The sequence below is a fragment of the Phalacrocorax carbo genome, assembly GCF_963921805.1.
Source record: "Phalacrocorax carbo chromosome 30 unlocalized genomic scaffold, bPhaCar2.1 SUPER_30_unloc_2, whole genome shotgun sequence".
NCBI lineage: Eukaryota > Metazoa > Chordata > Aves > Suliformes > Phalacrocoracidae > Phalacrocorax > Phalacrocorax carbo.
In genome coordinates this window covers 18,818-32,796 of record NW_026990237.1, presented here as the reverse complement: position 1 = coordinate 32,796, position 13,979 = coordinate 18,818, and the positions used below count along the sequence as shown (strand labels likewise).

The following is a 13,979-nucleotide window of genomic DNA, read 5'->3' as shown; positions in this document are numbered from 1 at the left end:
TCGCTCTGGGGGGGACCACAGAGACCTGGGAGATGCCTTTGGGGGTCCCCGGTCGCTCTGGGGGGACAACAGAGATCTGGGAGATGCCTTTGGGGGTCCCGGGTCACTTTGGGGGTCTTGGATCACTCTGGGGGGACCACAGAGACCTGGGAGATGCCTTTGGGGGTCCCAGGTCACTTTGGGGGTCCTGGAACACTTTGGGGGTCCCAGGTCACTTTGGGGGTGCCCCAGTGACTTGGGGGGAGCCCTGGGGGTCCCGGGTCACTTTGGGGGTGCCCCAGTGACTTGGGGGGAGCCCTGGGGGTCCGGGGTCACTTTGGGGGTGCCCCTGTGACTTGGGGGGGGCCCTGGGGGTCCGGGGTCACTTTGGGGGTGCCCCAGTGACTTGGGGGGGGCCCTGGGGGTCCGGGTTCAACTTTGGGGGTGCCCCAGTGACTTGGGGGGGGCCCTGGGGGTCCGGGGTCACTTTGGGGTGCCCCAGTGACTTGGGGGGAGCCCTGGGGGTCTGGGGTCACTTTGGGGGTGCCCCACACCCCTGCATTACCTGCGGTTGGGGGCCAGGGTTGATGGGGGCCCCCCCCCCAATGCCCGGGGCCCCCATTGGGGGATTTGGGGGGGCTCCTCCACACCCTGACACCCCCCCACCCCCCCGTGTGTGTGTGTCCCCCCCCCAGGTCCGGTGACGACAGCGGCCCCCAGCGCCCCCCCGGCGCGACCCACAGCGCCCCGGAGCTCGGCGGCCCCCGGCCCCACCCCCACGGCGAGACGGGGACCCCTCACCCCCCGCCCGGGACCCCCGCCCGGCCCCCCGCCCCCCCCGGGCCCGGGCCCGGCCCACAGCGCCGCCACCCCGGGGGGTCCCCCGGGTTCCCCGGGTCCCCCCAATAACGGGGCGGGGGTCCCGCCGCCGCCCCCCGGCGCCTCGCGCCGCCCGCCGGGGGGGGCCGGGGTGGGGGGCTCCGGGGGGGGCCCCGGGGGGGGCCCGGCGCGGCTCTGCGAGGCGCGGGAGGTGCGGAGGGTGCAATGGCCGGCGGCGCAGCAGGGGGTGGTGGTGGAGAGACCCTGCCCCAAGGGCACCCGCGGTACGGGGGGCGCCGGGGGGGGTTCTGGGGGGGCCTGGGGGGGGGTCTGGGGGGGCCTGGGGGGTTCTGAGGGGGCCTGGGGGGGGTTCCGAGGGGTCCTGGGGGGTCTGAGGGGGCCTGGGGGGGTTCTGAGGGGGCCTGGGGGGGTCTGAGGGGGCCTGGAGGGGATCTGAGGGGTTCTGAGGGGTCCTGGGGGGGCCTGCGGGGGGTTCTGAGGGGGGTTCTGAGGGGGCCTGGGGGGCTTCTGGGGGGGCCTGGGGGGGTCTGAGGGGGTCTGGGGGGCTTCTGGGGGGGCCTGGGGGGTGGTTCTGAGGGGTTCTGAGGGGGCTTGGGGGGTTCTGAGGGGGCCTGGGGGGGGTTCTGAGGGGGCCTGGGGGGTCTGAGGGGGCCTGGGGGGGTCTGAGGAGGCCTGGGGGGTTCTGAGGGGGCCTGGGGGGGGTTCCGAGGGGTCCTGGGGGATTCTGAGGGGGCCTGGGGGGGGGTTCTGAGGGGGCCTGGGGGGGTCTGAGGGGGCCTGGGGGGGTCTGAGGGGGCCTGGGGGGTTCTGGGGTGGCCGGGGAGGGTTCTGAGGGGTCTGGGGTGGTTCTGAGGGGGCCTGGGGGGGCTCTGAGAGGCACCAAGGGGGTCTGGGGTGGCCGGGGGGGGTTCTGAGGGGGCCTGGGCGGGTTCTGAGGGGTCCTGGGGGGTTCTGAGGGGGCCTGGGGGGGTCCTGAGGGGGTCTGGGGGGTTCTGAGGGGGCCCGGGGGGGCTGGGGGGGGTTCTGAGGGGGCTATGAGAGGTCCTGGGGGGGTTCTGAGGGGGGTATGGGCCATCTGGGGGGGGCCTGGGGGGGCCCAGGGGAAGTCCTGGGGGGGCTACAGAGGGTCCTAGGGGCGCTGGGGGGGCTTTTGGGGAGCCCTGGGGGGGGGTCAGGGAGGGTCTGAGGGGGCTACATGGGGTTTTGGGGGGCCTGGGGGGTTCTGGAGGACCAGGGAAGAACTGGGGGGGCTATGGGGGCTGGGGGGGGGTCTTGGGGGTCCTGGGGGCTATGGGGGGCCTGGTGGAGTTCTGAGGGGGTTGGGGGGGTTCCTGGTGAGTCTTGGGGGGCCGGGCAGGGTTCTGGGGGGTGCCTTGGGGGGCTCGGGGTTGCCTTGGGGGGCTGGGGGTGGTCTGGGGGGCTCTGGGGAGATGGGGGTTGCCTTGGGGGGCTGGGGGGCTTCTGGGGGGGCAGGGAGGTCCGGAGGGGTGTTATGGCAGGGCCAGGGGTCTGGGGGGGGGTCCCGGGGGGCTATGGGGGGGGTCAGGGGAGTACTGGGAGCTATGGGGACCCAGGGGGCTGGGGGGGGGGTGTCCCGGGGGGCCATAGGGATTGGGGGGGACTATGGGGCCAGGGGATGGGGTATGGGGGGGGCTGCGGGGGGGGGGGCACTCTGGGGGGGCCATGGGTGGCCCTGGGGTGGGTGGGGGGGCCCTGTGCCCCCCGGGAGGCCCGCGGCAGGGATGGGGGTGTAGGGGGGGGGCGCGGTGGGGGGGGCGCTGGGGGGGGGGGCGCTGTGGGGGTACCCCTTAACCCCCCCCCCCGCGCCCCCCCAGGCATCGCCTCCTTCCAGTGCCTGCTGGGGCTGGGGGTGTGGAACCCCCGCGGGCCCGACCTCAGCAACTGCACCAGCCCCTGGGTCAACCAGGTGGCGCAGAAGGTACGGGGGGGCCCCGTGGGGACCCCCAAAACCCCTCCTGTAGCCCCCCAGAGCCCCTCCCCGGGGGACCATCGGGGCATCCCCCTCCCACAGGGACCCACAGGAGTTGTTGCTCCTCACCCAGGGGTCACCCCAACCCCCCCTACCTTGGGACCCCCGTGGCCCTGGGGACCCCTACCCACGTCTCCCAACACCCCCACCCAGCCATGGCCCCTCCCAAAGTCCCCCAACCCCTCCCATGCTCCCCCAAAAGCCCCCCGTGTCCCCCAAAACCCCTCCCCAGGGGACCATCGGGGCATCCCCCTCCCACAGGGACCCACTGGAGTTGTTGCTCCTCACCCAGGGGTCACCCCAATCCCCCCATGTCCTGGGACCCCCATGGCCCTGGGGACCCCCACCCACATCTCCCAACACCCCCACTCCACCAAAGACCCCCCCAAACCCCTCCATGTGCCCCCAAAACCCCACGCGTCCCCCAAAACCCCTCCCCAGAGGAACATTGGGGCATCCCCCTCCCACAGGGACCCACTGGAGTTGTTGCTCCTCACCCAGTGGATCACCCCAACCCCCCCCATGCCCTGGGACCCCCGTGGCCCTGGGGACCCCCACCCACGTCTCCCAGCACCCCCACTCCACCAAAGAGCCCCCCAAACCCCTCCATGTCCCCCAAAGCCCCTCCCCAGGGGACCATCAGGGCATCCCCCTCCTACAGGGACCCACTGGAATTGGTACTCCTCACCCAGTGGATCACCCCAATCCCCCCGACCTTGGGACCCCTGTGGCCTGGGGACCCCCACCCACGTCTCCCAGCACCCCCACTCCATCAAAGACCCCCCCCAAACCCCTCCATGTGCCCCCAAAGCCCCTCCCCAGGGGACCATTGGGGCATCCCCCTCCCACAGCGACCCACCGACGCAGGTGCTCCTCACCCAGTGGATCCCCTGAATCCCCCCCACCTTGGGACCTGTGGCCTGGGGACCCCCACCCACGTCTCCCAACACCCCCACTCCACCAAAGACCCCCCCAAACCGCTCCATGTCCCCCAAAGCCCCTCCCCAGGGGACCATCAGGGCATCCCCCTCCCACAGGGACCCACTGGAATTGGTGCTCCTCACCCAGTGGATCACCCCAATCCCCCCCACCTTGGGACCTGTGGCCCTGGGGACCCCCACCCACATCTCCCAGCACCTCCACTCCACCAAAGACACCCCCAAACCCCTCCATGTGCCCCCAAAGCCCCTCCCCAGGGGACCATCAGGGCATCCCCCTCCCACAGGGACCCACCGATGCAGGTGCTCCTCACCCAGTGGATCCCCTGAATCCCCCCCACCTTGGGACCTGTGGCCTGGGGACCCCCACCCATGTCTCCCAACACCCCCACTCCACCAAAGACCCCCCCAAACCCCTCCATGTCCCCCAAAGCCCCTCCCCAGGGGACCATCGGGGCATCCCCCTCCCACAGGGACCCACCAACGCAGGTGCTCCTCACCCAGTGCATCACCCCAACCGCCCCCATGCCCTGGGACCCCCGTGGTCCTGGGGACCCCTACCCACGTCTCCCAGCACCCCCACTCCACCAAAGAGCCCCCCAAACCCCTCCATGTCCCCCAAAGCCCCTCCCCAGGGGACCATTGGGGCATCCCCCTCCCACAGCGACCCACCGACGCAGGTGCTCCTCATCCAGGGGTCACCCCAATCCCCCCCGCCTTGGAACCTGTGGCCCTGGGGACCCCCACCCATGTCTCCCAACACCCCCACTCCACCAAAGACCCCCCCAAACCCCTCCATGTCCCCCAATGCCCCTCCCCAGGGGACCATTGGGGCATCCCCCTCCCACAGCGACCCACTGGAATTGGTGCTCCTCACCCAGGGGGTCACCCCAATCCCCCCCACCTTGGGACCTGTGGCCTGGGGACCCCCACCCACGTCTCCCAACACCCCCACTCCACCAAAGACCCCCCCAAACCCCTCCATGTCCCCCAATGCCCCTCCCCAGGGGACCATCAGGGCATCCCCCTCCCACAGGGACCCACTGGAATTGGTGCTCCTCACCCAGGGGGTCACCCTAATCCCCTCGACCTTGGGACCCCTGTGGCCTGGGGACCCCCACCCACATCTCCCAGCACCCCCACTCCATCAAAGACCCCCCAAACCCCTCCATGTGCCCCCAAAGCCCCTCCCCAGGGGACCATTGGGGCATCCCCCTCCCACAGCGACCCACCGACGCAGGTGCTCCTCATCCAGGGGTCACCCCAATCCCCCCCGCCTTGGAACCTGTGGCCCTGGGGACCCCCACCCATGTCTCCCAACACCCCCACTCCACCAAAGACCCCCCCAAACCCCTCCATGTCCCCCAAAGCCCCTCCCCAGGGGACCATCAGGGCATCCCCCTCCCACAGGGACCCACAGGAGTTGTTACTCCTCACCCAGTGCATCACCCCAACCCCTCCCGCCCCGTTCCCTGCGCCCCCCCACCCCAGTTCGGGACGGGTGTGCGGGCTACGGGGGGCACCCCCCGACCTCTGTGCGTGCCCCCCCAGATCAAGAGCGGGGAGAACGCGGCCAGCATCGCCGGCGAGCTGGCGCGGCACACGCGGGGCCCCGTCTACGCGGGCGACGTCAGCTCGGCCGTGCGGCTGCTGGAGCAGCTGCTGGACATCCTGGACGCGCAGCTGCAGGCGCTGCGCCCCGTCGAGCGCGAGTCCGCCGGCAAGAACTACAACAAGGCACGGGGGGGCTGGGCCGGGGGGCGCCCCCAAAGGCCCGCCTCGGGGGGCTGGGGGGGGGGCGGGTAGGGCCCGACCCGAGGGAGGGCGGGGGGTTGGGGGGGAGGGCGGGGGAGGCCGGCAGTGGTCCCCAGGGGATCCCGTGGCCTGGAGTTGGGGAGCGGTGGAGCCAAGTGTTGGGGTGCTCCTGCCCCGAGTGTTGGGGTGCCCCTGCCCCGAGTGTTGGGGTGCTCCTGCCCCAAATATTGGGTTCCCCCTGCCCCGAGTGTTGGGGTGCTCCTGCCCCAACTATCAGGGTGCTCCTGCCCCGAGTGTTGGGGTGCCCCTGCCCCGAGTGTTGGGGTGCTCCTGCCCCAAATATTGGGTTCCCCCTGCCCCGAGTGTTGGGGTGCTCCTGCCCCAACTATCAGGGTGCTCCTGCCCCGAGTGTTGGGGTGCCCCTGCCCCAAGTGTTGGGGTGCTCCTGCCCCAACTATCAGGGTGCTCCTGCCCCAAATATTGGGTTCCCCCTGCCCCGAGTGTTGGGGTGCTCCTGCCCCAACTATCAGGGTGCTCCTGCCCCGAGTGTTGGGGTGCCCCTGCCCCGAGTGTTGGGGTGCTCCTGCCCCAAATATTGGGTTCCCCCTGCCCCGAGTGTTGGGGTGCTCCTGCCCCAACTATCAGGGTGCTCCTGCCCCAAGTGTTGGGGTGCTCCTGCCCCGAGTGTTGGGGTGCTCCTGCCCCAACTATCAGGGTGCTCCTGCCCCAAGTGTTGGGGTGCTCCTGCCCCGAGTGTTGGGGTGCTCCTGCCCCAAGTGTTGGGTTCCCCCTGCCCCAAGTGTTGGGGTGCCCCTGCCCCAAGTGTTGGGGTGCTCCTGCCCCAACTATCAGGGTGCTCCTGCCCCAAGTGTTGGGGTGCCCCTGCCCCGAGTGTTGGGGTGCTCCTGCCCCAACTATCAGGGTGCTCCTGCCCCGAGTGTTGGGGTGCTCCTGCCCCAAGTGTTGGGGTGCTCCTGCCCCGAGTGTTGGGGTGCTCCTGCCCCAAGTGTTAGGATCCCCCTGCCCCGAGTGTTGGGGTGCTCCTGCCCCGAGTGTTGGGGTGTCCCTGGCCCAAATTTTGGGGTGTTCCTGCCCCAAGTGCTGAGGTTCCCCCACCCCAAACGTTGGGGTGCTCCTGCCCCAAGTGTTGGGTTGTTCCTGCCCCAAATTTTGGGGTGATCCTGCCCAGAGTGCTGAGGTTCCCCCACCCCAACTATCGGGGTGCTCCTGCCCCGAGTGTTGAGGTGCTCCTGCCCCGAGTGCTGAGGTTCCCCCACCCCAAACATTGGGGTGCTCCTGCCCCAAGTGTTGGGGTGCTCCTGCTCCAAGTGTTGGGGTGCTCCTGCCCCGAGTGTTGGGGTGTCCCTGGCCCAAGTATTGGGGTTCCCCCACCCCAACTATTGGGGCGCTCCCGCCCCCAGGGCCGAGGTTCCCCCACCCCAACTATTGGGGCGCTCCTGCCCGAAGTTTTGGGGTCCCTTGTCCCAGAGCAAGGTCCTCCAGCCCTAGATATCAGGGACCCCCTGACCAAAATGTTGGGGTCTCCTGCCCCAAATGTTGGGGTTCTCCTGCCCCAAATTTTGGGGTGTTCCTGCCCCGACTATCGGGGCGCTCCTGCCCCGAGTGCTGAGGTTCCCCCACCCCAAACGTTGGGGTTCTCCTGCCCCAAGTGTTGGGGTCCCTTGTCCCAAGTTTTGGGGTCCCTTGTCCCAGAGCCAAGGTTCTCCAGCCCTAGAGATCAGGGTCCCCCTGACCCAAATGTTGGGGTGCTCCTGCCCCAAGTGTTGGGGTCCCCCTGACCCAAGAGTTGGGGTTCTCCTGCCCCAAATATTGGGGTCCCCCTGCCCCAAGTGTTGGGGTCTCCTGTCCCAGAGCAAGGTCCTCCAGCCCAAGAGATCAGGGTCCCCCTGCCCCAGACATTGGGGTTCCCTGCCCCAGACATCGGGGTTCTCCAGCTGCAGATATGGGGGTCCCACACCCCAGAGGTGGGGGGTCCTGCAGCCCCATATGTGGGTGTCCCACACTCCATCCACGGGGGTCCCACGCGCCATATGCAGGGGTCTGGCAGCCCCAGAGGTAGGGGTCCCCGCCCCATACGTGGGGTCCCTGCCCCATCCATGGGGGTCTCTGCCCCATACATGGGGGTCCCGCAGTCCCAGAGGTGGGGGTCCCGCCCTGCCCATGAGGTTCCTGCCCCAAATGTGGGGGTCCCCACCCCATCTGTGGGGGTCCGGCAGCGCCATCCATGGGGGTCCCTGCCCATCTGTGGGGGTCCAGCAGCCCAATCTGTGGGGGTCCCTGCCCTATACATGGGGGTCTGGCAGCCCCAGAGGTGGGGGTCCCCACCCTGCCCATGAGGTTCCTGCCCCATATGTGTGGGTCCCTGCCCCATACGTGGGGGTCTGGCAGCCCCAGAGGTGGGGGGCCCCGCCCCGCCGTGGGGCGCCCCCCGACGCCGTCGCTCCCCCCCAGATGCACAAGCGGGAGCGCACCTGTAAGGATTACATCAAGGTGAGCCGGGGTGGGCGGGGTCTGGGCAGTGGGCGGGGCCTTGCAGTGGGCGGGGCCATGTGCCCATGGCAGGAGGTGGGGTGTCAGTGGGCGGGGCCTGCGTGTAGTTGGTGTGGTCTGTGGGCGGGCGTGTACATGTGGTGGGAGGGACTTGGAGTGATGGGTGAGGTGGGGGGCGTGGCCAGTGGGAGGGTTCAGCCTGCCCTGTGGTAGGTGGGTGGGGCCTGGGTGGGGCAGGGGCGGAGCTTCTTCATGGGCAGGGCCAGTGTGAGACGGGGCTGTGCTGGTGGGTGGGGCTTGGGTGGAGATGGGTGGGGCTTGGGTGGGTGTTCCCAGGGGTGGAGCCTCAGCATGGGCGGGGCTTGTAAAAGGCAGGGGGGTGGGTGGGGCTTGTGGAAGGTGGGCGGCGCCTGGGTGGGTGGATGTCAGGGTGGGGCCTCTGCATGGGTGGGGCCTGGATGGGGCAGGGCGGAGCCTTTTCATGGGCAGGGCCAGTGCAAGGCAGGCGGCTGTGCTGGTGGGTGGGGCTTGGATGGGGATGGGCGGGGCCAGTAACAGGCGGGGTGTGGGCGGGGCTTGTGGAAGGCAGGAGGGGCCTGAGTGGGTGGGTGTCAGGGTGGGGCCTCTGCATGGGTGGGGCCTGTGGTGGGCGGGGCTTTGGAGGAAATGGGCGGGGCCTCTGCAGGTGGGTGTGTCCAGGGGGGCGCGGCCTGTGGGCAAGCAGTGCCTTTCCTTGCAGCCGGCGATGAGGGAGGCGGCCGGGGGTGGGTGGGGTTTGTTTCGATGGGTGTGGCCGGCGATGGGTGTGGCCGGCGATGGGCGTGTCCAACGCCCCGCCCCTCCCCTGCAGGCGGTGGTGGAGGCGGTGGACAACCTGCTGCGGCCGGAGGCGCTGGAGTCGTGGCGGGACATGAACGGCTCGGAGCAGGCGCACACGGCCACGATGCTGCTGGACGTGCTGGAGGAGGGCGCCTTCCTGCTGGCCGACAACGTCAAGGAGCCCGCCCGCTTCCTCGCCGCCCGCCAGAACCTGGGTGAGACCCCCGCCCCCCCCCTGCGGCCACACCCGGCCCCTCCCCGCGGCCCCCGCTGCCGTGGGGGACACCCGCACGGCCGCTCCGGGGGCACCTGGGACCTCATCCCCTTCCCCAAAGCCCTCTCCCCTCCCTGGGGGTCCCTGGTAGGGTGGGGGAGACCCCGCCCACCGCCTGTGGCCGCCCCCGCCCCCTCCCCGGGGTCCTTGCTGTGGTGGGGGAGACCCCCGCCCATCCACATGGGTGCTCCAGGGGCACCTGGGTCCAAACCCACCCCCTCCCCAGGGTCCCAGCAGGGTGGGGGAGACCCCCGCCCATCCACATGGGTGCTCCAGGGGCACCTGGGTCCAAACCCGCCCCCTCCCCAGGGTCCCAGCAGGGTGGGGGAGACCCCCGCCCATCCACATGGGTGCTCCGGGGGCACCTGGGTCCAAACCCGCCCCCTCCCCAGGGTCCCAGCAGGGTGGGGGAGACCCCGCCCACCGCCTTCGGCCACATCCACCCTCTCCCCGGGGTCCTAGAAGGGTGGGGGAGACCCCCACCCACCCACATGGGTGCTCCGGGGGCACCTGGGTCCAAACCCACCCCGTCCCCAGGGTCCCTGGTAGGGTGGGGGAGACCCCCACCCACCCACGTGGGTCCTCCAGTTACACCCGGGTCCTTGTCCCCCTCCCCAAACCCCTGTCCCCACCTTGGGGTCCCTCATAGGGTGGGGAAGAGACCCACGCTTGGGTCCTCAGAGGACACCCGGTCCCCGGGGAGACGTGCACACGTGTGCGAGTACACGCGTGTGTGAGGCACCCGGGGGGTCTTGAGGGTCCTGGGGGGTCTCAGGGTGCTATGAGGGCACCCAGGGGGTGGTCTTGAGGGTCCTGGGGGGTCTCAGGGTGCTACAAGGGCACCCGGGGGGTCTTGAGGGTCCTGGGGGGTCTCAGGGTGCTACAAGGGCACCCGGGGGGTCTTGAGGGTCCTGGGGTGGGTCTCAGGGTGCTACGAGGGCACCCAGGGGGTCTTGAGGGTCTGGGGTGGGTCTCAGGGTGCTATGAGGGCACCCGGGGGGTGGTCTTGAGGGTCCTGGGGGGTCTCAGGGTGCTACGAGGGCACCCAGGGGGTGGTCTTGAGGGTCCTGGGGGGTCTCAGGGTGCTATGAGGGCACCCAGGGGTTGGTCTTGAGGGTCCTGGGGGGTCTCAGGGTGCTACGAGGGCACCCGGGGGGTGGTCTTGAGGGTCCTGGGGGGTCTCAGGGTGCTACGAGGGCACCCAGGGGTTGGTCTTGAGGGTCCTGGGGGGTCTCAGGGTGCTACGAGGGCACCCAGGGGGTGGTCTTGAGGGTCCTGGGGGGGTCTCAGGGGGCTAGAAGGACCCCCAAAGGGGTCTCCATAGTCCTGGGGGGGTCTTGGGGGGCACCTGGCAGGGTCTCGAGGACACGCGTGTGCGAGGACACGCGTGTGCTCTCCCGCAGTGCTGGAGGTGACGGTGCTGAACACGGAGGGGCAGGTCCAGGAGCTCGTTTTCCCCCAGGAGTTTGGGGGCGAAAGTTTCATCCAGCTCTCGGCCAACACCCTCAAACAGAACAGCCGCAACGGTGAGGGGCCGGGGGCGCCGGGGCGGGGGGTCTCGGGGGGCCGGGAGGGCCCCCAAAGGGGGTCTCAAGGGTCCTGGGAGGATCTTGGGGGCACCTGGCAGGGTCTCAAGGGTCCTGGGGGGTTCTCAAGGGTCCTGGGGGGGGTCTCGGGGGGCCGGGAGGGCCCCCAAAGGGGATCTCAAGGGCCCTGGGAGGATCTTGGGGGGCACCTGGCAGGATCTCGAGGGTCCTGGGGGGTTCTCAAGGGTCCTGGGGGGGGTCTCGGGGGGCCAGTAGGGCCCCCAAAGGGGTCTCAAGGGCCCTGGGAGGATCTTGGGGGGCACCTGGCAGGGTCTCAAGGGTCCTGGGGGGTTCTTAAGGGTCCTGGGGGGGGTCTCGGGGGGCCAGTAGGACCCCCAAAGGGGTCTCAAGTGTCCTGGGGGGTCTTGGGGGGCACCTGGCAGGGTCTCAGGGGGCACCTAGGGGGGTCTTAAGGGCCCTGGGGGGGTCTCAGGGGGCTAGAAGGACCCCCAAAGGGGTCTCAAGGGTCCTGGGAGGATCTTGGGGGGGCACGTGGGGGGGTCTCAGGGGCCCTGGAGGGGGTCTCAGGGGGCTAGAAGGACCCCCAAAGGGGTCTCAAGGGCCCTGGGAGGATCTTGGGGGGCATGTGGGGGGGTCTTAAGGGTCCTGGGGGGGGTCTCAGGGGGCCAGGAGGGCCCCCAAAGGGGTCTCAGGAGTCCTGGGAGGATCTCAGGGGACACCTGGGGGGTCTCAAGGATCCTGGCAGGGGGTCTCAGGGGGCCAGAAGGGCACGAGGGGGGGATCCCAAGGGGCCGGGGGGGATCCCAAGGGGCCGGGGGGGCACCCAGAGGGGTCTCCAGGGTGCCAAGAGGGCACCTTGTGGGGGTCTCCAGGGTACTGGGGGGGTCTCAGGGGTCATGGTTTCAGGAGGTTTGAAAGGTTTCAGGAGGTCTCAGGAGGTTTGAGAGGGGGTTTTGGGGAACTTTGGGGGGGGTCGTGGGTGTCTGGGGGAGGGGGATCTCGAGGGGCTGGGGAGATTTGGGGGGGCTCTAGGGGAGGTGTGGGGTGATTTGGGGGGGTCTTAGGGTCATCGAGAAGGTTTGGGGGACCCAGGGGGGATCTCAGGTGGGTTGGGTGGAACTTCAGGGGATCCGAGGGGTCCCGGGGGGGCTGGGGGGGAACGGGAGTGTTTTGGGGAGTCTTTGGGGGTCCCAGGAGGCCTCAAGGGGGGTCTGGGGATATTTGGGGGGAGCTCAGAAGGGTTTGGGGGGGCTCCGTGGGACTCCAGGGCTCGGGAGGGGCCTGGAGGGGGTCTTGGGGGGGGGTGAAGGGGATTTGGGAACATCTTGGGGAGACTTTGGGGGTCCCAGGAGACCTCGGGGGTCCCAAGAAGGTCTGAGGAGATTGTGGGGATGTTTGGGGGAGGTCAGAAGGGTTTGGGGGGGCTCCGTGGGGTCCCAGGGAGGTCGGAGGGCTCTGGGAGGGGTCTCAGGGGGGATCTCAAGTGTTTTTGGGGGGGTCTTTGGGGGTCCCAGGAGACCTCGGGGGTCCTAAGAGGGTGTGAGGGGATCTTGGGGATACTTGGGGGAGGTCAGAAGGGTTTGGGGGGGTCCGTGGGGTCCCAGGGCTTGGCGGGGGGGGGGAGGGGGGGGGCATTTGAGGGCATTTTGGGGAGACTTTGGGGGTCTCAGGAGACTTCGGGGGTCCCAAGAGGTCCCAGGGTATTTGGGGGAGGTCAGAAGGGTTTGGGGGGGGTCCGTGGGGTCCCAGGGAGAGCGGAGGGCTCTGGGCAGGGGGCGGGGGGGGCGTTTGGGGGTTCGGGGGGGAATTGGGGGGGGAGGGGGGGTCTCGGCAGGGCGGGGCCTGACGGGCGGCTCCCCCAGGGGTGGTGAAGGTGGTCTTCATCCTCTACAACAACCTGGGGCTCTTCCTCTCGACGGAGAACGCGACGGTGCGGCTGGGGGGGGAGGTGGGGGCCCGCGCCCCCCCCCTCGTCGTCAACTCCCAGGTCATCGCCGCCTCCATCAACAAGGAGTCCAGCCGCGTCTTCCTCATGGACCCCGTCGTCTTCACCCTGCCCCACCTCGAGGTGGGACCCCCAGCCCCCCCGGGACCCCCCGGCACCCCCCAGCCCCCCCGGGCACCCCCAGCCCCCCTGGGATACAGCCCAGCCCCCCCGGGACCCCCCAGCCCCCCGGGATACAGCCCAGCCCCCCCGGGACCCCCCGGCCCCCCGGGATACATCCCAGCCCCCCCGGGATACAGCCCAGCCCCCCCGGGCCCCCCCCCAGCACCCTGGGATACACCCCAGACCCCCCGGGATACACCAGAGCCCCCCCGGGCCCCCCCAGCCCCCCGGGATACACCAGAGCCCCCCCGGGCCCCCCCAGCCCCCCGGGATACAGCCCAGCCCCCGGGATACAGCCCAGCCCCCCCGGGACCCCCCGGCACCCCCCAGCCCCCCCGGGATACAGCCCAGCCCCCCCGGCACCCCCCGGCACCCCCCAGCCCCCCGGGATACACCCCAGCACCCCCGGGCACCCCCCAGCCCCCCCCGGGGCCCCCCCCAGCACCCCGGGATACAGCCCAGCCCCCCTAGGCACCCCCCAGCCCCCCGGGATACACCCCAGCCCCTGGGATACAGCCCAGACCCCCCAGGCCCCCCCAGCACCCCCGGGATACACCCCAGCCCCCCTGGCACCCCCCCCAGCCCCCCGGGATACACCCCAGCCCCCCCGGGCACCCCCCAGCCCCAGATCACCCCAGGGAGTCCCTTATACCCCATGAGACCCCCACCCGGTCTTGAAGACACCCTTAGGACCCTCCCCAGCCCCAGGCACCCTCCTGGGACCCCCACCCCACCCTTGGGACCCTCCCCAGCCCCAGGCACCTTCCTAGGACCCCACCCCACCCTTGGGACCCTCCCCAGCCCCAGGCACCCTCCTGGGACCCCCACCCCACCCTTGGGACCCTCCCCAGCCCCAGGCACCCTCCTGGGACCCCCACCCCACCCTTGGGACCCTCCCCAGCCCCAGGCACCCTCCTGGGACCCCCACCCCACCCTTGAGACCCTCCCCAGCCCCAGGCACCCTCCTGGGACCCCCACCCCATTTTGGGACCCTCCCCAGCCCCAGGCACCCTCCTGGGACCCCCACCCCACCCTTGGGACCCTCACTGAGGCCCAGGCACCCTCCTGGGACCCCCACCCCACCCTTGGGACCCTCACTGAGGCCCAGGCACCCTCCTGGGACCCCCACCCCACCCTTAGGACCCTCACTGAGGCCCAGGCACCCTCCTGGGACCCCCACCCACCCTTGGGACCCTCCCCAGCCCCAGGCGCCCTCCTG

The 13,979-nt window shown here is 70.7% G+C and overlaps 1 protein-coding gene across 1 annotated transcript in view; it reads left to right on the top strand.

Annotated features, from left to right (window-relative positions):
• Positions 1–667: 667 nt before the first annotated feature.
• The window catches only part of LOC135310746 (adhesion G protein-coupled receptor L1-like), a gene marked incomplete at its 5' end in the record, with an annotated part of 28,606 nt that continues 15,294 nt past the window's right edge, over positions 668–13,979 (top strand). Inside the window, 7 exons of the mRNA XM_064439705.1 lie at positions 668–1,082; positions 2,655–2,758; positions 5,299–5,484; positions 7,975–8,013; positions 8,864–9,047; positions 10,510–10,632; positions 12,516–12,721. Coding sequence (XP_064295775.1) covers positions 668–1,082; positions 2,655–2,758; positions 5,299–5,484; positions 7,975–8,013; positions 8,864–9,047; positions 10,510–10,632; positions 12,516–12,721 — 1,257 coding nt within the window. The remainder of the gene's footprint in view (positions 1,083–2,654; positions 2,759–5,298; positions 5,485–7,974; positions 8,014–8,863; positions 9,048–10,509; positions 10,633–12,515; positions 12,722–13,979) is intronic.